The 24511-nt window shown below is 38.8% G+C and overlaps 1 protein-coding gene across 19 annotated transcripts in view; it reads right to left on the bottom strand.

Annotated features, from left to right (window-relative positions):
- The window catches only part of tcf12 (transcription factor 12), a 288087-nt gene that overhangs the window by 15143 nt on the left and 248433 nt on the right, over positions 1–24511 (bottom strand). For 15 of the 19 annotated variants that reach the window (XM_041174657.1, XM_041174667.1, XM_041174659.1 and 12 more), the window contains 2 exons: positions 20068–20139; positions 16330–16536 (listed from right to left, as the gene is read on the bottom strand). In XM_041174657.1, the coding sequence (XP_041030591.1) occupies positions 16330–16536; positions 20068–20139 (279 nt within the window). The remainder of the gene's footprint in view (positions 1–16329; positions 16537–20067; positions 20140–24511) is intronic. The other 4 variants (XM_041174662.1, XM_041174671.1, XM_041174668.1 and 1 more) reach the window with 1 other exon arrangement.

The following is a 24511-nucleotide window of genomic DNA, read 5'->3' as shown; positions in this document are numbered from 1 at the left end:
GAAAAAAGAGATAGAAATACATTTATTTGCACTTCCAAGTTATCTTAGATATGTAGTAACAGTTAATTAACATAGATGAGAAATGATTTTCACCGTAAAATACGGAAAGCCGTGATGCAGTCCAACTAACTGTGGCAGATAAAGAAACTGAAATCTGTTTTCAACAAAATAGGAACCAAATGTACTTCTAATCTCAAAATCTAAATACACAATCTAAGTATTTTTCTAAAATTACAAGTTTAAGGAAACAAAAAAACTCTTGAAAGAAACAAGATACCAGATGATACTAGTTTCACAAGTCGTCACGTGCAAGTGTTTCAATATCAGAAAATGATACTCAATTCCAGGATATGTAATATACATTCATAAATAACTTGCATTAACACAGTACTCTTTACATGCAGTAAGATACAGAGAGTCTTTTCATGAGCAAAAAAAATGGATGCCTGGCAGAGGTTAAAAAAAACGCAAGGATTCAGGAGGGAACTAAGGACATGGGAAAAGGAGGAAGATTTTAAGGAGATTTTTAAAAGCGGAAAGGGAGACAGGAAAGTACAAGACCATAGGGTTCTACAAACAATCTCAAGGATTGTCAACCCTCTACAATTGTTTTGGGGCCCCCAGGAATTGAAGATTAATCACCAGAACACTGCTGCAAGCAATCCAAGAATAAAAGAATGTCTCTTTCTTTGAGCACTTCCATTTATTAGTGATAAAAATATTGGAGGAGGAGTCAGTGGGGGAAGAGGGGATTCAGGTTTGTGAGGCTGTTTCACTAAGTTAGGATTAATCCATTTGAGTAACAAAAAGCCCATTCTCCTTCAATATGGCCGGGGAAGACAGTAAGCCGGGAGGATAGACCATGTCAAGAGTGTGGAGTGGGGGTAATATGAGGTCTGTAGTAGCTAGCAGGAGACTAGACAGATTCTCTAGTTTTGACATTAAGCTGAAGACAATTTTGATTTTTATTCAACATATAATTTACAAATTTTAAAGTGGAATCTCTATTACCCACCACAATCAATAATGGAAATTGGAAGATAATCACTTTGCAAAACTTCATCTTACATGAAAGGTACTGCAATTCCCTAAAAAGAAGAATTAAGTGAAGTACAAATTTGAATAATATTGAATTTAACCTTTGAGCTGCAAAGTTCCATGTCCGACAGGACATGAATGTTATTAACGGGCTTTGCAAAGTACATCTTGCAGAAGGCTTTATCCGATGAAGATTTTAACAGATAATGGAGTATTTATTCAGAGAGTTAAATGTATTAAAAATGGATACTGTACCAGTAAATTACCAACTCACCTGCCTAAGATAATTATACCATTTTATTTACTCATTCCTGAGCCATCACAATGAACGAACTCAGCTTTGAGAGGTTTTCTTCACAAATATAATTAACCAGCGTAGACTTTCATCAGAAACTTTACCAAAGAAACATACCAAAGTATTTTTATATACACCCCCAATTAAAAATTGTGTTTTTCAGAAACAGGATCAGGTCTAAATAGAAGAACACAATCTAAGTACCTTATTAGAAGTACAACTGCTTTCAACCCTTTTATTAGTTGGGAATCAAAACGATGTCAAGATGAGCAGTCTCCCTAATTAAATGCTTTCCTTTCCTACAGTCACACTATGTGGAATTCTCTTCTCAACATCCATCAATCCTCCTATTTGAGATTACACAACACTGTGCTTTTACGACATGTGATCTCATTCCTATTACAAGTTGCAAACACAATATCCAACACCCCTGATCGATATGAATTTCAGAGTACATAAAGCATATCAGATAGACTTATGTCACATAAAATTATTAATGGTTTGCACAAACTGTTTGCATCAATACAGTGAAAACAGAATACCAGTTAGGAAAAACTGAAAAAGCATAAATTAGAAACACTAGCATACTGCACCAGTACTGCAACTGAGTTTTTGGAGTTAGACACCATAGGAAGTGCATTCCATGTGATTCTCAATTTGGCTTAGGATTCTGTGAAGGCTTATTAAGTTTTAATTTAAAAAAAGAAGATTGAGGCATTCCCTTTTTAGGCTATGAGATTGAGAAATGAATTTAAGAACATTTCTCTAGAATAATCAAACAAAAGTCAAACTATCAGTGCTCCTGGGACTGTATTGCAATCAAAAATAAATTATTTAAAATAATGTTGATGATCTACCCAGAGAACAAATCTCCAAATTCTTCCTCCATCACAAAAAGAAATTCTGCCCACCTTTCTTGAAAGCCCTCCTCACTCTAGTGCTGGGTTGCAGCAAGCCTTTGGTTTTCTGTCAAATGCTTGTTCTTGATGTGCAAGCCCAGGCAGGCATCAGCAGCAGTTGACTTATCGAGTCATTGTGGCTGAACTGATCCTAACCACCTCTCATATCCACACATGCACCCTCTCTAGTATGGTCATGACTTGGCAATTTAGGAGCAGGAAATACTTGTTAAATTTCCCCTCCTAACCTTAAGACACCAAGACCAGGTCTGGAATCAAACCGTAGATCTTCATAGTCCATGACAGCATTGCATCATACAACATGGTATATTTACTCTGAGCTTTGGAGGAGAGGGTGTGGCAGGAAAGGAGGTGACAAAGAAACCAAGAAATCTAAATTTTATCTATCTGAAGCCTCAATCTGGATGCAAAACCTCAAAGCTGATTTTGGAAATACATAACATAATAGGTCAACCTTAGAAGATATTTAACTAAAATAACATACGTTCAAATATCAGAGATTCAACCAAGGTAACATCAATATGATCAGCCAGTGTTAATTTGTGACGTTAAATTTATTGAAGACATTTTCTAGCTCAAAGCATTAACAGTATTTATAAGTAACTGGAAAGCTATCACTTACTTTTAGTGATAGAGCTATACTGAACTGAATTACATACATTTTTCATTCAATATCCATAAAGTTAATTCACCTTCCACAACACCAATAAAAAGATAATTACTTCTAATCCTAGTCAACAGCTTGAAGAAAAAAAATTGCCAACACAGTATATCTATCTATTAAGGCTTGTTAGCAGTGCAGATTCAATTTGCTCACTCCCAGTGAATCTCATAATCCCTATTTCTGTATGAAATCCTTTTCCAACCCACTCATGTAAACGTTAGGTAACTTGGTCTCAAAAGGAACATTAAACTCAATTAGTGAAGTCATTATTTTCCTGGCAATAGCCTCAGGTAACTTGTATCATTTCAGATCAAGGAGCAGTTTCCACAAGAGAAATTTGTGGGGTAAATTTTGGTTTCTTTTCCCAAACCTTCCTATACTATGAATCTTTGAACAAGAGTTTAGTTTTACACAAGGTATCTCTTTTTATTTTGACATGGCTTTTAAGAACATGATGGTAAACTTTCTCGGTGGTGTATAATGATCTACATTTTAAGTTTGCATTTACATTGCAGCTAGCAAGACATGTCGCTCCAGTTCAGGTTCCAGCCAGGCAAATTCTTGTTTACATTGTTCAAGCCCCGTCTGGCTGTATCTTTAACAGCCCATTTATAAGAACAGAATGGTCTTTTCATCAGATCTTTAATAGATGAACTAACTTCATGGACATTATGTGCGCAAGAGCTTTTGCTCAACTGTTAAAACTACCTTGGTTAAAGTTATTCCTTTCATGAGTCACCTTTCCACAAGCGACCAAAGACTGTTCACTTATGCTTATTTCAGACATCTAGGTGACAATGACATCATGAAAGTAATTATGCTCAAAAGATGCCAACATGGATTCAAATCCCTCGGTAAAGCCTGTTGCGTATGTCATATGTAATAGGTAATGACAGGCAATGCTGACAGCTTTGATATTTGATTAGTGCACTGACCACAATTTAACTGTTAGCAGGAAAAGGTCAAAGCAGTCTAAATATGTGCCATAGCAATAAACAATAGAGAAACGTTTACAGCAATTAGGAAGACTTCTTTTAAATGCTATCTAGCACAAGCTTAAATATTGTTGTTTGTAACTGTTAACCCTAAATTGTTCATCGGGTGCTGTGTTCTCAAGACCAACATTTTAGTTCCTTTCTGGTGTTCCCATCTGCTTTGACATGAAAAATTAGAAAAAATTCACAGCAATCTTCAGATCTGTGCAAAACAATTTCTGTCAGCCAAATCAAATTGCAGGACATACCCTACCCAACACTTCTTTTACCTCCAAGATGGGGGATGGAACAAAGAAAATGAAAAGACAAGATAGGCAAACTATTAGGAAGAAAAAATAGGGAGGAGGAGGGAACAGGCATGAAGTAGAAAACACTAGGGCAGGAGGAAAATGTTCAAACTGTGATTAGTTTAGGCTTGTAAGGTTGATGTTACAATAACAAAGATACCAATTGTGACCTACATGAAGATTCAGCACATTTCAAATCATAAGGTTTTATTCCTATCTCCAAGAACAACTTGTACTTAAATGGTTACTGCAAAGCAGTCTGGTTGAAAATATAGAGGGACTCATAATAGAGGGTCATTGCAGTACATGAACTGAAAGTGTCCCAAGCTGCTAACATGGGAGTTATATTGATCTCCTAGCGAAAAAACATGAAATATTTTCACATATCAAGTACTACAAACAAGGATCAATAACATTTTAGCAAATCGAAATAATTAATTTCAGTAATGCAGCCTACCTGCGTCTCTTCAGAGAATTTCCCCCATTATTTTAATGATCAATTAACACATTTGGATGGTGAAGCCAATGTTAAAAGAATGCAATATTTTGAAAGTGTAGAAACAGCTATTGGTCATTAGGGTATTTATTTGATTTTTAAAAATTTGGTAAAAGGAAAAGGAATAACAGCACATTAAAGAAAATGAAAGAAGTTAAAATACAAGCGCATTAGACAGATTTGAATGTAATTTGTTGGCCTTTATGAACTGCAAACCACTCATCAAGGTTAAATTATAATATCTGTATGCTAGAGATTATAAATGCTATAGAGAACTTCAGAGTCTATTAAACCAGAAGTGACTGAATAAAACAATTTACTTAATATTTCTAATTGTAATTTTTTGAAGTTTTTATTGACTTGGGAGATCAGTAATAATGAAATAATGAATCCCACACAATTGATGTTTAATGTGTGCTATTAAAACTAGCCATAATGTTGTCTTGTAGGAATGGTACTAAACAAGCACCATTCAACAAATGCTGTCAAATACCTACACCAATCAGAATACAAAGCTGTCTATAAAGGCCATAGACTATCTACTTACGTATAATTTGTCAAAGGATCACTTCAACAAATGAGAAAAACTAATTATGTAATTCTGAACCAACAAATTATTTACACACAATTATGAAAAAAACTAAATAACAATCAGAATTTAGAAATGCAATGCAAAAGCTAAGGTTGCCAATCAACCAACAGCACATCATCCTGAACACACGGTGGCGCTTCTGCATCAAAGCTGTAACCACTGTTTAATACATAACCTGAAAGATCAAGTCATATAGTAATTTATACCATAGCACTTCAATTTCTTTGCTATGATACAATTTAAAATGGTCAAGTTACATCAACAAAAACATTGTTTTGCATTCCTCTCCATTTTTGTTAATAACATAAGATTTTAAACAAAGAAAATACTGGAAAATTTCTCCTCACCCAGTAATAATTCTTGCCTCAAAAACACGCAACACTCTGGAATTATCACCATTAAGTTGCTGATTGTAAATGTTTTTTCTAACAATTGTGACCAAACACAGGATTCAAATGACACTGCAGAGAGCTGTCCCACATCCCCATGCCTATCTCAGCTTGCTGAAATGACTAGAAAACCAGAACAATTCAGTGTGCAAGAGAAATTGATCTTAGTTTTTTGCAACATTGAAAGTTGCAAATAAAATATGGCTGTTTTTGAAACAGTGCATGAACTACAACTGTACTTGATGTTTACACACTAAAAAGCAAAAGCCCAGCAAATTGCTGTCAATGGAAAATGGCCTTTTACAGCAAGGTCAACACCTCAATAGTTTAAAGTATTTAAAGTTCTCTTTTTGAAGTATTAGATAAATTATCTGTGTACAGTAGAAAAATGAGTGTTTCCAGATTATAAATTCAAAATAAATGCTTTGCATATTCTTCAATCTGCCCAAGCCTATTTTTAACTTTAAATTTTTTTAAATAGTTTTTCTTCTTGTCATAGCGGCTTAACCCAAGATAGACCCCGCCTCAAGCACCTAGGTCAGGCTTATGAAGCTGAAGGTGTGATTCTAGTAGGGTGAGCCAACTAGACAAAGGCAGAGGATGCAAGATCCTTGCAGTCTGAAAAAGCATGTAGTGGCAGATCTGTCAGAATATTGTAAAAGACACTATTCGGCAAAGTTGCAAGTCACAGAAAGTAATGATGGGGAAAAACATCTCATCAGGACTGCTGAAAACAAATATTAGCACATTTATGACAGATTTGCTTGCTATGATGCTTAGAATAAAAGCTATGTCAAGCAGCAAGAATTGTATTTCCTTAAATCTTTGACATCAACTGCCTTGGAAAGAGTAAGGGTCAACATAGGGGCTTTGGACAATTTTTTTTTTTAAGGCCCAAGTCTCTCTTAACTTGTAATGCCCCAATCTCCAATTTTCAGCTCACTAGCTTTCTTATTTGGATATGGTTCACCAGGCATTGGCCAATATTTAATATATTTAATTATAAATTATTTTAATGACGTGGCTTTTTTTAAAACCTGAGCCACAGCCAAGTGTGCTAGGCAGGCTTTTCAATTCCGGGGGCATCACAGGCAGTCTTCAAAGGCAAAATACTGCAAATGCTGGATATTTGAAATCAAAACAGAAAACACTGAATACTCAGCAGGTCTGGCAGCATTGGTGGAGAGAGGAACAGATATTTTATCAACCTGAAATGTTAATTCCATTACTCTCTCCACAGGTGCTTCAAGATCTGAGTATTTCCAGCATTTTCTGTTTATTTTCAATCCATATTCATTTTGACACCCACACAAGCTGATCATCAGCTAAGAGTGCAGGAAATCAGGATAGGAAATCTATTTTTCTCTTCCTACCCAAGTAAGTTGAGGTCTACTATTACAGTCCCATTTCTTCACGAACTGAGGAGATCAACTATTAAGCACAAAGCTAGAACTGTATTTACTGCCACTGAGATAAACAAAGCTGTCAGATTTTCCCAAAACATTGTTTTTTAAAAAGCAGCCGCTAAATCAGTCATCTCTGATAACCTAAATTACCTAAAGAGAAATATTTGACAATGGTGGGATATGAATATAGTGCAGGAAGTTGGAGTTGAGGTAGATCAGTCATGATCTATTGAATGGCGGAGCAGGCCATATTGCCTACTCCTGCTCCTCTTTTTTCCATTCTTATTTGAAATGCACTAATCTGTAAGGAAACATTCTATTACAAAACTATTATAAACTATTGACAGTTTAGTAAAGTATTTTTCTTTAACTTTAAACAGATGTATTTAGATGAGCCTTTGAAACGCCATAGCATACAGGGGTACAGGCCAAGTGCTAGAAAATGGAATTAGATAGGTACCTAATGACCGGTAGGGACACGATGGGCTGAAGGGCCTGTTTCTGTGCTGTATAACTCTATGACTGTCTCTATGACTCTATGAGATACAAACATTATTCATGCAAAGTTATATAGTTTTTATTGCAAATGTGATCACTTTGAAAAGTAAAAGCCCATGGGATTCAGGGTAATGTGGCAAACTGGATAAAAGGTTGGCTTTGTAACAGGAAACAAAGGGTAATGGTCGATGGATGCTCTTGCAAATGGAAAGTTGTCTCAAGTGGTGTTCTACAGGGCTCGGTGTTGGGACCCTTGCTGTTTGTGTTATATATTAACAGTTTGGACGTGAATGTGAGGGGCATGATTGGGAAATTTGCATATGACACAAAGATTGGCCGTGTAGTGGATAGTGTAGAGGAAAGCCATAATCTCCAAAATGATTTGGTGGGTTGGTGGAGTGGGCATTAAAGTGGCAGATGGATTTTAACATAGAGAAGTGAGAGGTCATACATTTAGGGAGGTCAAACAGTTACAGGGATTACACAATAAATGGGAAAATACTAACAGGTAGATGAAGCGAGAAATCTTGGCGTACAAGTACACAGGTCCCTAAAGGCAGCAGTTCAAGTAGACAAGGTTGTAAAGAAGGTATATGGAATGCTCTCCTTCATTGACCGAGGTATAGAGTATAAAAGTAAGGATATAATGTTAGAATTGTATATAACACTGGTGAGGTCACAACTGGAGTATTGTGTGCAGTTCTGGTCACATTACAGGAAGGACATAACAGGTCTAGAGAGAATGCAGAGGAGGTTTACAAGAATGTTGCCAGGGTTAGAGAAGTGTAGCTACGAAGAGAGATTGGATAGGTTGGGGTTATTCTCCTTAGAACAAAGAAGGCTGAGGAGTGACTTGATTGAGGTGCACAAAATTATGAGGGGAATAGATAGAGTGAACAGGATAAAATTGTTTCCCTTGGTGGAGAATTCTAGAACCAGGGGACATTGATTCAAGATAAGTGGCAGAAAATGTAGGGGGACATGAGGAAGAACTTTTTTATGCAGAGGGTAGTGGGTGTCTGGAATTCGCTGCCCAAGTTGGTGGTAGAGGCAGAAACTCTAAACTCTTTTAAAAAGTACCTGGATCTGCACCTTAAGTGCTGTAAGCTGCAGGGCTATGGGCCGGTTGCAGGAAGGTGGGATTAAAAAGGGCACGAGGGTGTTCTTGGGCTGGCATGGACAAGATGGGCCAAATGGCCTCCTTCTGTGGTGTAACTTTTCTATGGTTCTATGGAGCTGAGCAGAGTAACTAGGCTTCATAAACAAAACATGCATTCAAAACATAATACAGTAACCTGCTGTGCAGAAATTTCTCCCTTGACCTGACCTCTTGTGAAGCCACTAGTAGCGCAATTGGGACTGCTTTTCAAGGCAATCGGCAAGAACATGAACATTAAGCATGTAACTTTTATTAGTTTGACTCAGTTAACACTCATCTCTGGGCCAGAAAGTTGAGAGTTTGAGGCCTGTACTGGGAGAACTGAGAGAATGTTTAAACGTTGCAGAAAGATATTAAACTAAAGCTCAGTCTTCTGTTCTGGTGCTCAAGATGGACAGTTAAAGATCTTGGAGTACTGTTCCTATAAAAGCAGCAACAGAACAGCACTGTACTAAAAGCAGCTTCTGTTGCTCCCAGTGTACAGAGCAGGGGCATGATAAAATGTCAGAATCCTTTCATTATTAAAATGAACTCTTGTGATTTAAAAATAATATAAAAGCAGCAAGCTCCAGGCTGACCAACATTCCTCTATCAACTAACTGCATTTTTAAAAAATAGGATTACTGTTGCAGAACAACAGCTGAATTTGCTTATGTTGCTGCACTGCAAAAAGGTTAAATGCTTTTAAAAAGTTGAGGTAATAATGCAAATACAGTTTGCGTCAAATGAATCAGATGTATGAACAAAATTAAACAGATGAGTAGAAATTCTGTGAAACTTGACTTCTATCATTATTTCACAAAGGTTCAGTGTTCAATGCCCTCTTAACATTGTCCATCCTCTTCTTCTAATCTTAATAATATACTCAAATGTGGCTGGTCTACATAAACATAACAGGTGTTCAAACAGTTCTTTGTCTCAGAGCAGCAGTCCATTCTGCAAGGCCAAATAGTTCAATTTATTAGCATACAGCTGACAGTCTGCAGTTTGGGTGGTGAATCAGAGCACTGATGACATTTGTCTACATTTCACAGTTTTAAAAAATTTTATTCAAAATTTGCTCAGTGCCAGCAAACTTCAACACGTCCTCAAAAAAAAAACCACAACCATCTACAAGTTATACATCACTTGCTCTTCTGTATGTATATTAGGTGGCATGACAATAGGTTGGAGGTACTCATTAAAAGAAACATGTAGTCCTCAAGAACTCTCTATCGCCCATTTTCTCTCCTGCCTTCTTGAAGTCATTGCTGCGTATGAATCCATGGGCTGGTTTCACTTTGTATAACTCAACTGAACCATCTGGGCAGTCCCAAGAAAACACTCAAACAATTGTGCTTTTTGAACAAATGCATAATTTATATAATTTCTTGATAACATTTTAACATCTGGAACTTCTTTACAAGTTCATTTATTTGTTGATTAGTTTCTCATGTTTTTTAAACTGTGCACATAAGCAAAAGAACTGTATTCAAGTCATAAGTCAATGCCAGCCCTTTTATTTTACAGGAACTAATTTTTAAATGTAATTTTTTACATTTAATATTGAAAATAATTCTTCCACCATTGGCTATCCTACTCCCCATCAACACAACTAAAAATAACATTAATTTATCTAGGGAGGGAGCTAAGCAGCTCTGGTGACATATACTTGGAATCTACTACTTTAGGAGGTGCACCGGTTGAACTTCATTCTTCAATCCTCTTGCATAATTCCTTGAGAAAACATCTTGCTATTACAGTACTTGGCATCCATACTGAATAAAGTTGGGAACTTTCAAATCCATGGTATTGCCTAATCAGGACCAAACACAAAGCAAAAGAGGAAAAAAAAAACTAACTTTGTAAAGTATGCCAACTGAAATGTTTTTTTAGTCTTCAATCTTTTAGACCAAAATGTTGAAATACAAAATAGAATGCTGACATCCTGCCAGATATGATTCTCAGGGATCTAAGCCCTTTGACGATTACTGACACAGTCGCCAAATGGGTATAAATTGTTGCTAAATGTGGGAATGTCCTGGAACCAGTTCAAGCTGAAATAAAGCTTTTGCAGCAATGAATCCAACTTCATCGTTAACTTTTAGGTGAGACTTATGACTAAATGCATGCTGCTAAACCAGGAGGCAATTGACCGAGAGCCAGTGTTGGTCTGTGAGCACAAGGATGGGTGAAGAGAAATTGGTCCAATTAAGAACACAACACAGTTTGGACGACCTTAGGTTTACACAAGGTAGAATGAGAGGAGCCGACGAGGTGTGTGTTGCAATGGTCAAGTTTAGAGGTAACAAAAACATGGATAAAGACTTCAGTATAAGAGTGGGGCAGGGGCAAAGTTACAGAAATGGAAACAGGCGGGTCTTAGTGGTGGCATGGATGTGTAGTTGGAAGCTCATCTCAGTATCAAAAAGGGCACTAAGGCTGTGAGTCATCTGGTTCAGTTTCAGACAGTTGCCAGGATGAGTGATGGAGTTGGTAGCAAGGGAACAGAGTTTGTAGTGGGTCCAAAGACTTTCTCTTTCCAATATTTAATTGGAGAAAATTCCACTCATCCAGTATTAGAATTCTCAGCCTGGTTTTCAAATCCCATCGTGGCCTCGCTTCTCCCTATCTCTGTAATTTCTGCAGCCCCAAAATCATCCAAAGTATATATCCTGATCTAATTATGGCCTCTTGAGCATCCCCAATTCTAACTGCTCCACCATGGGTGGCCATGCTTTCAAATGCCGAGGCCCAAAGATCTAGAATTGCCTTCCTAAAATCTCTCTGCCTTTCATTTCTCCTTCTGGGTCACTCCTTAAAACCTACCGCTTGTCTAAGTACTTGGCCATCTGCTTTAACATATATCCCTTTCATGCCTCAGTGCCAAGTTCTGCTTCATAATCCTCCCATGAAGCACGTTGGAACATTTTAATACTTTAAAGGTACTACATAAAGTTTATGTTAATATTTTACTTCATGAAAGATAGAAGTCATCGTGATGGCAAATAGTGACACAATCTCTCTTTTTTCTGCTGTTCAACTTTAGTGAATTTACAATAGCTAGTGTAAGACTACGCCAATGAAAGGGTAGGGTGACTCTCAGGGCTCAGAAACATTCTATTTGATGACCGGATGTGGGTACAACCAGTCAGTCAAACACACTTGGCTGGCAATGGGGCGCTAAAACAGATCTCGGTACCAGGAATCATCAGTGAAAAGATTACCGGAGTTTCCACCACTGATTGACCAACCGATCCTGAAAGTGTGACACAGAAGGAAGCAGCATGCCGGGGGGGGGGGGGGGGGGGGGGGGGGGTTGTGGAAAGGAGTGCCAGGGCAATAGCGGGAAGGGGAAGAGATGGCTGGGAAGGAGGAAAGAGAGAGCGGTGGCAGGGAGGGAAGGAGGAGAGGAGGCGGTGGCGGAGAATGGGGCAGGGGAGTGAGGGTGTGCATCGAGAAGAGGGCAGGAGAACGAGGGTGGTGGCAAGGGGGGAGGAGAGAAAGGGTGATGGTGTGGAATGGGGCAGAGGGATGAGGATGGAGGCAAGAAAGGGGGCAGGGCAGTGAAGGCAGAGGTGAGGATGGAGGCAAGTAAGGGGGCATGGGAGCGAAGGCAGAGGTGGGGAAGGGGGCAGAAGAGCAAGGGTTCGTGCAGTGGTGGGGAGGAGAGAGAGGGTGCATGCAGGGAAGGAGAAGGTGAGTGAGGGGCAGTGAATGGGGAAGAGGAGAGCAAGGATGCTTGCAGGGAAGGAGGTAGTGAGAGCAGATGTCAGGATGGGGGGAGGATGAGGGCATGTGCAATTGGGGGGAGGGCAGGAGAGTGAAGGCAAGCGCAGGGAGGAGGGGAGTGGGGACACGTGCAAGAGGGAAGGGGAGAGCGAGGGTGTGCATCAGGAGTGGCAAACCAAGTGTTGGAGGGGTGAAGGGGGAGCTCTGGCGGGGGGTAGAAGAGAGAGTGAGCATATGTGCAGGGTGGAGGAGAGGGAGTACATGCGAAAGCAAGGAGGAGAGAGAAAGCATGAGAGGAGACAGAGTCTGGGGCAAAACTCCCCATGCTGTGGTGAAGAGTTCCTAAAGGATCCAGCAAAGGTCACTGGCAGCAAAAGGCGCTTGCAACATAGACAGATGATATAAATATAAATAGATCAGAAGCAAATGGGCTGGTGGCTGCCATGTGTTTTGCTATTATATTCATCATATGTCCTCTTAATGAAACCACACCATCCCCCACAGTATGAGGAGGAACATTCCAGAACAGCGATAATTCCAGTACTCAGCCACTTTTTAATGTAATTAAGCACAAATGCAATATAGCTTGCACAACATCTAGCTTTATTTTACTGTATGTAACACTTCAGGCCTGTTGCAATCATGACTAAATATGTTGAACGTGTGTCTATTTTTTTCTACTCAAACAACAGCTCTGGAAACCCTACATTGGCAGCTTAATTTAAATTCCTGGAGCATATCTGTATCAAGCTGTGCAGCTTTTCCATGAAAATTCTCTCATATATCAATGGCTCCCATATTTTGAAGACAAGATGGATTTGATTAATTGATCCTATCTGGGGACTAATCTATAAATTGTTTGCTTCAATGGATATTTCCACTACAGCTGTTCTCAAATCCCTTTCATTAAAAAGCTCAATTTCACAACCACAAATTAAACATTGCATTCCAACAACTCTTGTCCCTGCTCATGTACTCTTGGCTAATTTACTTTTTCAAGCTTCTGCAATGCGTATCATCTTGCCTGGTTTACCCATTTGCTCTATAAAATTTGATGGACAACATTTGTGCCAGTAGTTACACATCTGGAAAAAATGTAAGCATAAACTAAAAATTCTCTGTGAAAAGTCTGTTTTCTCCATACTGACTGGATTCCACAAGGCAGTAACCTCAACTTTTTTGGGCAGGGGAAAGAAATAGAAAACAAGTTGCAGGTGCAGTCTATCATTGGCATTCTTCCCATCAAGACAAGAACCTTGCAGAGACAATTTTTTTCTGCAAAAACCAATCAAGGAACATGATCTTCTCCAGCAATTTCAGGTTTAACCATGCTTGGATACAGGTTCTGCTGTGGAGAATCAATGACAAATAGATGTTTGACATTACAGCAGCATTTTGACTACTCAGAGTAAGGCCTAATCATTATAATTAGAACAGCAACATTACAAGCCACTCAAAACACTATTTCTGAATAAACCTGACTGTCCACAAGCCTGGATTTCACAACACATCTCAACACCAAAACCACTTTCAACATCCACAAGAGTCAATGTGGCTTTAAAAAGGTAATATCCAGTGCTGCAGCTAACGCTGTCATCAATGGAAAAGGAACAGTAAAGAGATTGTAAATAAAAATACCCTACGTACCTGTCATTAAAGTTTTAGATTAAAATGCTTTGTAAAGTTCTTTATGGCAGATAGAAAGTCATCTGACACTTGCATCTAGTGTTACTGTACTGTTACTGGCTGAACAAAGCTGCTTCCAGGTCATAAAGGCTGTTGAGACAGGAGTAGTCAGTAAAACATATAAAAATGCAAGGATCACTGGTTAATACATTTGAAATACATATTAACTATATAACCTATAAATGTAACTTGATCTTTTTGAAAACCTTACTACAGAGGATGGATATTACCTTTTCAAACGCTCAACACAGGCAATGACAAATATGAATGAATCCTCTTTAGTCCAACACTATTTGTAATGCTAATGTAAACCTGCTTACATGTCAGGTGAGCTATTTCTGATAGCACTCATCTTAAACTAAGAAACTACATCCAATAAAATAGCACTAGAGGTCAGTAATGATTAACATATTCATAACTGTAGCTTCAGTTATCCAGAGAAACAAGACAGAGCCAAAGCAGGATGATTCAATTTCCGCACCTTAACCCAACCACAATATAAACAGTTAGCACAATTATTGCAACAAGTACAACTCTTTCAGCTGCAATGACACCTCATTACATATCCCAGCATTTTAAAGTAGCAAACGTACAAACAAAAAGCAGAAATGAGACCATTTTTCAAGAAATAATCTCTACATACAGTTACAGAATTTCTTGGTTATTAACTATAAATTATTTCTCAGTAAATCTGACAATCAGCAATTCTTCTGTGAAAATAATATGCAGACAGCTAAACGTGGAAGCAGAACATAGATTTTTACTGAATACATAACATATACTCCCTGCAATGTTTTACAGCAGTAAATTAATCTCAGGGTTCAACTGACATAATCTCAAATTCCATTTAGTTTATGTTCTCTCAACTACATTAATATTTTCATCATATTTCTTTCAATTTAGATTCAGCTCAATTTTGATACAGGTATGGAAAAAGTTTTGAACTGAAAGTCTAGGCAAAAATAAAACTACTTCAGATTGGCTCTCCTTTAAATTCAGAGTTAATATAATTAAAGGGAAATTGCACCATATAATCAGCAAATTTTAGTTAAAGTCAACAGCATTCAAATTGAATGAATACCTCCACGTTAACATATTACATGGCTCTTGGTGATAATTAAGTTGGGCTGAACAAACAATCTGAACTTCAATTAAAATTGTTTCAACTTAATAACTGTAATATGGCATTTTACAGATGCACAAAAAACTTTTTTTCCTGTAAATGTAGACAGTTTTACTTGGACAGAGCCCAAAGCTTCAATGGAAAACTTGGTATAAATCAGGGCTTTTACAGGAAGAGGCAAAAGGAAACCAGAGGCACAGGATCTGAACAATTCACATTGGTGCCCGATGTTAACTTTTTCCTTGAACTAGGATATGCTGTATATAAATCAAATTACATTTTCATTCAATGTATAAAAATGTACTTTACCGAAAAGTGATTCCAAGCAAGTTAATGCAATTCCATAATTGTAAGAAATATGTTTTAGCGCATGTTGCAGTGGGAGCTTAAGGTTTTTTGGGGAAGTGATGGGGGTACAGAAATCAAATCACTGCCTAGATATGTAATGTTTAGATATTGTTTTTCACAACAGTGATGTGTTCTGAACACATTCAAGCCAGCTACACAGTGTAAATGTTTCAATATGCCAGATCATGCTACATCATAATTTGCATATACAGCATAAGAAAATATTGTAAAACAACATTCCAATTATCTGTGATCTCTTTTAAAAAAAAATCCTAAGGTGAATCTGGTTTCAGATTTGAAACTACTCTACCCTCCATATGAATATACACCCAATTACCAGTATCTATATTGAAGGCTTACCACTTCATATTCAGAAGCAGAAAACATTTTTTTTAAACTAAAGTCAATCATGATCATGTTTGAATATATAATAAAATGATAAGATGTTGTGTGCAATAGTGTGTAAAACATAACTATAAGCGCAATGTACAAGGTTAGTAATAATACTGTGGCATTCATATGCTGCACTAAACTTTAAGGTTTGATTTCCTTGACTTGTTAGAGAAAGCATTCTTCTCTACCTAAAAAAATTTTCATGTGGTATTCTGTAAAACATTGCATTACAAAAAGAGAAAATCTTGTACTGGTCATTGAGATAAATTATTTCTGTGAAGATGGCTGACAATTTCTCCTTCTTGTAACATAGAAATTTAAAAAGTTACCATTGATGTTTGTCGACTGGATGTTACCAGTGCAGATGCTCCATAGTTTGAATTCAGTCCTCCAATTGGCCCATTTTGTGATGGTCCCAGTAAACTATGCATGTCACTGTGGCCACCAGACATGCTTGTTGAAGGCCCGACAGCGTGGTTTCTGAGAACATGGATGGCGTCATCCAATCGGTCTAGACGATCCTCCATTCGAGTTTGCTGTTAAGAAACAACATGCTGAATGAAGACATTTACTTTGGCAACACTTCTGACAAGGTAAACTCACAGCTGGTCAGTTAATGTATTAAGCATGTCATGGATAAGAAAGGAAAGAAATAGCAACCAAAACAAATGGTCTCAACAGCAGCTACAGGCATCTGGAATATGTTTCAAATTGTAAACCGGATATTGGTGGGGGGGGGGGGGGGAATTTAAAAAAAAAAACAGTACACATTAAAGGGGACCACTTATTATGGGCACAGCAATTTGAAATTTTGCGATTTTCTCAGCACAAGAAAGAGAATCATTAAGACAGTTATTTCAGTTATTTGACATGCTTTCGTGTTGGATGTATAAGTTTACTTGGGTATGGTATCAGAATGGTTATGTTACTGGACTAATGATCCAGAGGCCTGGACTAATGATCCGGAGAGACGAGTTCAAATCCAACCATGGCAGCTAGGGAATTTAAATTCAGTTAATTAAATAAACCTGGAATGAAAAGCTAGTATCAGTAATGGTGACCATGAAACTACCAGATTGTCATTAAAAACCCTGGTTCATATGCAGTCCTGACCCAATCTGGCCTATAAGTAACTCCAGACCCACAGCAATGTGGTTGACTTTTAATTGCCCAATGCAAACCACTCAGTTGTGCTAAACTTCTACAAAAAACAAGAAGAGTAAAGTCAGAGAACTACCTGACATTGACATAGGCACTGGATTCTGACAGGACAAAGGCACACCCAGCCCAAGCAACACTGCAAAGTCCTTCTCCCAAACATCTGGGGACTGTGCCACCATTGGGAGAGCTGACCCAAAGACTAATCAAGGAACAGTCTGACATAGTCATACTCACAAAGTCTTACGTTTCAGCCAATGTCCCAGACTCCTCCATCACCATCCCTGCCAGTGGAACAAGACAGATGCATTAAAGTAGGTGGCACAGTGTTCGACATTCAGGAGGAAGTGGCCCTCGGAGTCCTTGACAATGACTCTAGACCTGATGGAAATCCTGCTGATTACCACCCACCACCTTCCCTCAGCTGGTGAATTAGTACTTCATTTTCAACACCACTTGGATGAAGCAAAGAAGCTTCAATGCCCTTCAAAAGTGATATAGAAGCACCATTACTGACCGAGCTGCCTGAACCCTGAAGGACACAGTTGCCAGAATGGGCCTGTGGAAGGTGGTGAGAACACCAAAACAAAAGGGGAAAAACCTACACAACCAAGTCCTCACCATCTATTTGTCAAAGATGCATCTGTCCATGATGAAAGACCGCTACACAGTGATTGTGGAGACAAAGTCCCATCTTCACCCTGAGGGCACCCGCCACTATGTTCTGTGGAACTACAACTATGCTAAATGAGATAGATTCAGAACAGATCTAGCAGCTCAAAACTGGGCACCCATTAGCAGCAGTATTGTTTCCCACCATAATCTGTAACCTCATGGCATGGCAGGCTCCTCAATGTGCCATTACCATCAAGCCAGGAGATCAACCCTGGTTCAATGAGGAGTGAAAACCGGCATGCCAGGAGCAGCTCCAGATATACTTTAAAAATCAGGTGCCAGCCTAATGAAGCTACAACGCAGCATTACATACAAGCTAAACAATGGCAACCAAGCTAAGCAATCCCACAAACAATGGAACAGATCCATCTCCAATCCTGCCACGATTGGTGGTGAACAATTAAACAATCACAAGGAGATGGCTTCATGAACATTCCTGTCCTCAAATGATGGTGGAGCCCAGCATGCAAGTGCAAAAGAGAAGGCTGAAGCATTTGTAACCATTTTCATGTAAAAGGGCTGAGGTCGCAACTATCACAGAAACAAATCTCCAGCCAATTAAGCTTACTCCACATTATCTCAAGAAATGGCCGAAGGCACTGGATATTGCAAAAGCTATGGGCCCTGACAACATCCTGAGTACAGCACTGAAGGCCTGTGCTCCAGAAATAACTGAGTCACCAGCCATGCTATTCCAGTATAGCTACTGCACTGAATTTACCTAATAAAATGAAAATTGCCCAGCTATGTCCTGCCCACAAAAAACAGGATAAATCCAATCTGACCAAGTTCTACCCCATCAGTCTGCTCTCAATTATCAGCAAAGTGAAGGAAGGGGTCATCAACAGTGCTATCAAACAGCATTTAATGACACTCACTTTGGGTTCTACCAGGACTATCTGGCTCCAGACCTCAGTATTTCCATGGTCCAAATATGGAGTGTTGAATTCCAGAGGTGTGGTGAGACTGACTTGTCCTTGATATCAAAGTCGCATTTGATGGAGTGATAAATTGAGGAGCCTTAGTAAAATTGGAGAATAAGGAGGAAAGATTTCTACTGGCTGGGGTCATAGCTAGCGGGTTGTTGGAGGCCAAGGTTGTGGTTGTTGAGGCCAGTCATCTCGGCCCAGGACTTGCTGTAGGAGTTCCTCAGGACAATGCTCTAGGCCTAACCACCTTCAGCTGCTTCATCAATGTTCTTTCCTCCATCACAAGGTCAGGAGTGGGGACGTTCACTGATGATTGCACAGTATTCAGTACCATTTGCAACTCCTCAGATAAGGAAGCAGTCTGTGCCTGTGTGCAGCAAGACTTGAACGACATTCAGGCTTGGCTAAGTAGCAAGTAACATTCATGTCACACAAGTGTCACATCTTCAACAAAAAAGAATCTAACCCCTTCACATTCAACAGCATTGCTATTGTTGAATCCCGACCACCAACATCCTGAGGGTCACTATTAACCAGAAACTTAACTAGACCAGCCACATAAACATTATGGCAACAAGAGCAAGTTGGAAGCTGATATTTTATGACAAATGACTCTCATCTTGACTTCCGAGAGCTCTTCCACCATCTACAAGGCACAAGTAAGGAGTGTGGTGGAATGCTGCCCACTTCCTTGAATGAATGCAGTTTCAAGAAGCTCAACACCATTCACGACAAAGTAACCCACTTGATAGGCATTCTGGCAGCCACCTTAAACATTCACTCTCTCCTCCGCCAGGGTACCAGTGTCTGTCATGTGCACCATCTACAAGATGCGCTGCAGAAACTTTCCAAGATTTCGTTGACAGTATCTCCCAAACCTGGGACCTCTACCACCCAGAAGGACAAGGATACCACATATGGGAACACCACCTCCAAGTTCTCCTCCAAGTCACACACCATCCTGACTTGGAAATATATCACCATTCCTTTATTGTCGCTGGGTCAAAATCCTGGGACTCGCTACATATCAACAATGTGCGAGGGCCTTCACCACTGACTGCAGTTCAAGGAGGTGAGCCACCATCGCCTTCTCAAGGGAAATTAGGGATGGGCAACAGATGCCAGCCTTGCCAGCGATGCACACATCCCATGAATGAATTTTTAAAAAATCAAAAGTGATTAAAACAGAAAAGAATGTGGATTTAAAAACACTGCTTGGTACATTGTTGTAATTCATGCAGATGGTCTACAGGTCTAGAACAGTAAACCATGGATGGAAATGCACTGTCGAAAGAGAAGTAGTACCTCACAGACATCCTTTAAGAAAGACATTGCATCTTGCAAATGCTCATGAAGTTGCTGTTCAACCCGGTTTTTCTGGTAAAGCCAAGACATAACAAGAAGCAAAAAGCATTAATATAAACACTTCAAAAGCTGTGCAAATCCAACAGGCTAAGTGAATTCATACTAAAATACAACATTACTGAATTTAGAGAATGGAGGAGAAATTTAGTCAGCAATGATCATACAGACTGCTCAAAATATAACGTAACTGATAAATACAATCTTTATCACCCCATTTTTGTGAAGTAATTTTTCCTATTCTGTACCTTATATTATTTCCCTGTTCAGATAGTAATTGAGCAACCTGATCTCGCGCCTTCTCTGATACCGCTCTGTAACTAGCCTTTAGGAAAGAACTCACTACCCTATAGATTTTTCTGCACCAATGTGGAAAAGCCACTTGCCCTCATAATACCCCAATACCCAAGCAAAGATTAGTGAGGTTTCACATGCAGATTTGTGTTTGTAAACCCATCTGTTCGCACTCATTCCAAATATCAAACTCCATAAATAATTAACATTTTCCGACACCCACAAAGGCTATCATCTGGGTACAGTATGCTTTTAAGATGTTTATGTCAAGCAGTCATTGATTAGGTGAGCTTCACCAAATTCACTGCACATAAAGCTAAGACCTGGAATGTATCAGAAAAGGCATCAAGCTATAATTCAAGCAATGCAAAGAAGAAAAATCAATACAAATTTCCCAAGCTGCATCAAGACAGAATTCAAGAGCAGGGTGGGTAGGAGCTGTGAATAACAAAAGTCTGATAATATTACATTCTTAACTTTTCAGGTCAACAACCTTCCATCAGAACATTTCTGCTGAAAGGTCATTGCTCTGAAACACTAACTCGTTCCTCTACGAATGCTGCCTGACCTGCTGAGTGTTTTCTGTTTTTTTTCCCCTTCACACTTCAAGTATCAGCAGTATTACTCTTTTCAACATTCTTCCTTCTTCGCTCAGCCCTCCAACACAATCCAAGTTATAAAATTACTGATGTCTTAAAATTTAGGCGAGTTTGAAATGCCATTCTAATGAAATGCTCATTAGCCTTGATTATCATAGAGGTATCAATTGAAGCTAAACTGGATATGGCTATATTTGACTGGTTATTGTCTGAAAACTACCAAACATTAAGAATTGATACTAACCAGTGTTGCTGCTGGTACAGCAGCATATGCAACCCTACCACTCTCCACAATTGCACACATTACTTGGTTAGCACAAAGGGAGTTGAATGTGAATTCAAAAGAACCCCAGCACCATCTTCCCAGCTATGTAAAGTCAGTTCAGAATGTTGCTTGGATGATGCACTTTTAGCAGCTTTCTTAATGTCAGAGAAGGAAGGAAAAAGGTAAGCTTCTTAAAGTGGACCTAGACTTAAAAGTGTCATCAGACTCAAAATTACCATGGTTGGATTAATGTATTCAGAGTCAGCCTTTCAGTGAATCAGGTACATCTGAGGAGTTATGTTAACATTGCTTATACTTCTGGAAATTTTCCAAGACTGGAATAAAAGGCAAACTTGTATTGTGGGTGCTTGTCACGCAGATGTTTCCTCCATGAAGCCAGTCAAGTCCATCTGCCCGAGATATTCTACATAAGGTCCATAAAATAATTAATTTACCAAAAAGGTAGGTGTCTTAACTACTAAAACCAAAACTTCACCAGGAACTCAAACTTGCACTGAGTTTAAAAAACACTGGAATTTTACAGCATAGAGGCTCATCGTGCCTATGAAAGAGCTATCCAAATAATCTCATTTCCCTACTTTTTCCGCATAGCCCTGAAATATTTTCCTACTTAAGTATATACCTAATTCCTAGTCAAAACGGACTACCACCCTTTCAAGCATCATAATTTGCTGCACACAGAATTTCTCCTAAACTGCTCTTAGGTTATACGAATTAGGAGGTGTAGGCCATTTGGCCTCTCAAGCCTGCCATGCCATTCAATAAGATCATGGTTGATCTGATTGTGGCCTCAATTCCACTTTCCTGCTTGCCTCCCAATAATCCTCGACTCCCTTGTCAATCAAAAATCTAACTTGGCCTTGAAGATATTTAATGACACAATCTCCACTGCTCTCTGGGGAAAAGACTTTCATAAACTAATAACCCTCAGAAAAAACATTTCTCCTCATAACATTAAATAGCAGACCCCTAATTTTTAATTTGTATCTCCTAGTTCTAGATTCATCCACAAGAGGAAACATCCACTTTGTTAAGTCCCCTCATGATCGTCTATGTTTCAATAAGAAACATTTCATTATTTTACACTCCAACTGGTACAGACCCAACCTGCTTAACATTTCCTCATAGGCTAGCCCCTTCAACCCAGAAATCAGTCGTGAACCTTCTGTGAACAGCTTCTAATGCAATTATATCCTTTCTTAAGAAAGGAGACCAAAACTGTACACAGCACTCCACACGTGGTCTCACTGAGGTCCTGGATTTCAGTATTAGGGCCGTCCATTTGAGATTGTTTATTCCTTATTTTTACAGTTGATACATTGTTGCCAAGGCCACCCAGGATCCACTATTACTTCATATACAACCTTGAAAAATAATATGTCAACAAGTGCAACAATGTGCTCTATACAGTTAAGAGATGTTCTTGATGGTAATTTGAAGGTGGAAAGGGATGGGGGATTCCATGACTCATGTTCAGATCCAAAGCCTCTGGCAGATGCTAAAAGCTGAGCATTTGAATTTGAAATTTTTCAATGTTTTCCCATTGGATAAACAGGGCTTTCTTTTGTTCTTGTGCAAGATCCAAGGACTGTGAATTTGTGGCAACAAAGGAGAGTTGATGCAGGAAGAACATACTTCAATCTATCGCTCAGCACACTGAAAAATAAACCACCTGCCCAGAAGATAAAGCCCCCAAGTCCAGGGTCTGGATTAAACAGTTGGTGACATGTCATACTTGATGCAGACATCCAGAACATTAAATTTCCAAAACATTCGGCAACAGCCCCATTGCTGGCATCCAATGCATCACTGAAGAAGATGTTGAATAGAACAGGTAGTGAGCAGCCTAGGAAGTTTTTTTTTAAGAGATTAAATCAATTTATGGAGGGATACTTGCAACATTCAAGTAATTTCACCATGCTGAAGATTACTATTTGCATGTTGTCTCAGATTTGAGAGTTGACAAGATAGTTTCCATAAACAGATCTGTGCCACCTATAAACTGAAACTTGTGACCTTATGTGATGTGCTCTAAAACAAACAAAATTTTACTAACTTTTTTTTTAAAATTGGAGACAACATAAGCTGGTCACCATATTCTGCTGTCCACTTGGAAAGCTATCAAACTGCCTGTCAGTATTAAGGCTAAAACTGGTAAAAATTTATTTACAAACGATAATCAGACAGAAGCAGACTTGCACAAAACTTAAGTATCTGAGAAACATGTGAGAACACAATCCTTGCAGCACTTTTCAGAATCTTTTAATGGCATCTCATCAGCAATTATACCAACAGAACTCCTCATTACTGCCTCTCAGAACTGAACAGTGAAAAATTTCAAAATCAATTGCTCAGCTCTCGGATAACTTTTAGGGTTTCAAGTTTTGATACCCAGATGAAAGATGCTATTCAAAATATTGGTATGGCAAACCAATGTTCAATTTGACACACCACTAAAGTTTCTTTCCTTCTTTACTCAAATTCTACTTCTTCGGCCATGCTTCTAGTCACCCTACCTCACAGCTCCTTCTCTGGCTCAAGGTTCATTTTTTTCTCATATGCTTTTGAGAAATAATGTTTTTTCAACATTAAAATTGCTATATAAAATGGAAGTTGTTGTTCTTGTGTCACACTTGTCAAGGGCTTCAAAAAGCATGAAATACTGGAATTTCAGTCAGAGTAAAATATACTTCATCATAAGCCAAAGGTAATTAGTCTCATCAGTGCCTCATAGTTCAAGTGTGGATATGTTAACATTTTAAAATCTTTAGTAATTTCTGGCACAATTAACTTATGAACACAGGCATAATTACTACCACAGGTATCTTGCATAGGCATTTAGTCTGTCTGTGAAGGTAGATTCCTCCAGCCAGTTTCATTTATTGCCTTTCTCTCCCAACACCAATTCAAAAGAATGCCCTCAACCACAAAAGTCATATCAAAAATGATACACTATAGAAATGTTTGTGATGAAACATAACAGAGCTCTGCTGCAAACACGGCACCTTGGATTTGGCATGGTGATCAATGGCAAGAGGGACAAGCAGCAGAAGCAGCTGAGCATTTGGTCAAGTCCTTGAGCTCCTCACTATTATTCAGGTTGAGGGTGGAGGGAGGCTGGTAGACAGTTGGTGGTGAAGAGAGAAGCAGGGGGTTATCTTTGCTCCCCAGGATGCGCCTGGAGTAGTATGCAGTTTTGATCGAGGAG

This window comes from Carcharodon carcharias, chromosome 26, assembly GCF_017639515.1.
Source record: "Carcharodon carcharias isolate sCarCar2 chromosome 26, sCarCar2.pri, whole genome shotgun sequence".
Taxonomy (NCBI): Eukaryota; Metazoa; Chordata; class Chondrichthyes; order Lamniformes; family Lamnidae; genus Carcharodon; species Carcharodon carcharias.
Note: the sequence above shows the minus strand (reverse complement) of the source record. Positions and strands in the feature narration are given on the sequence as shown.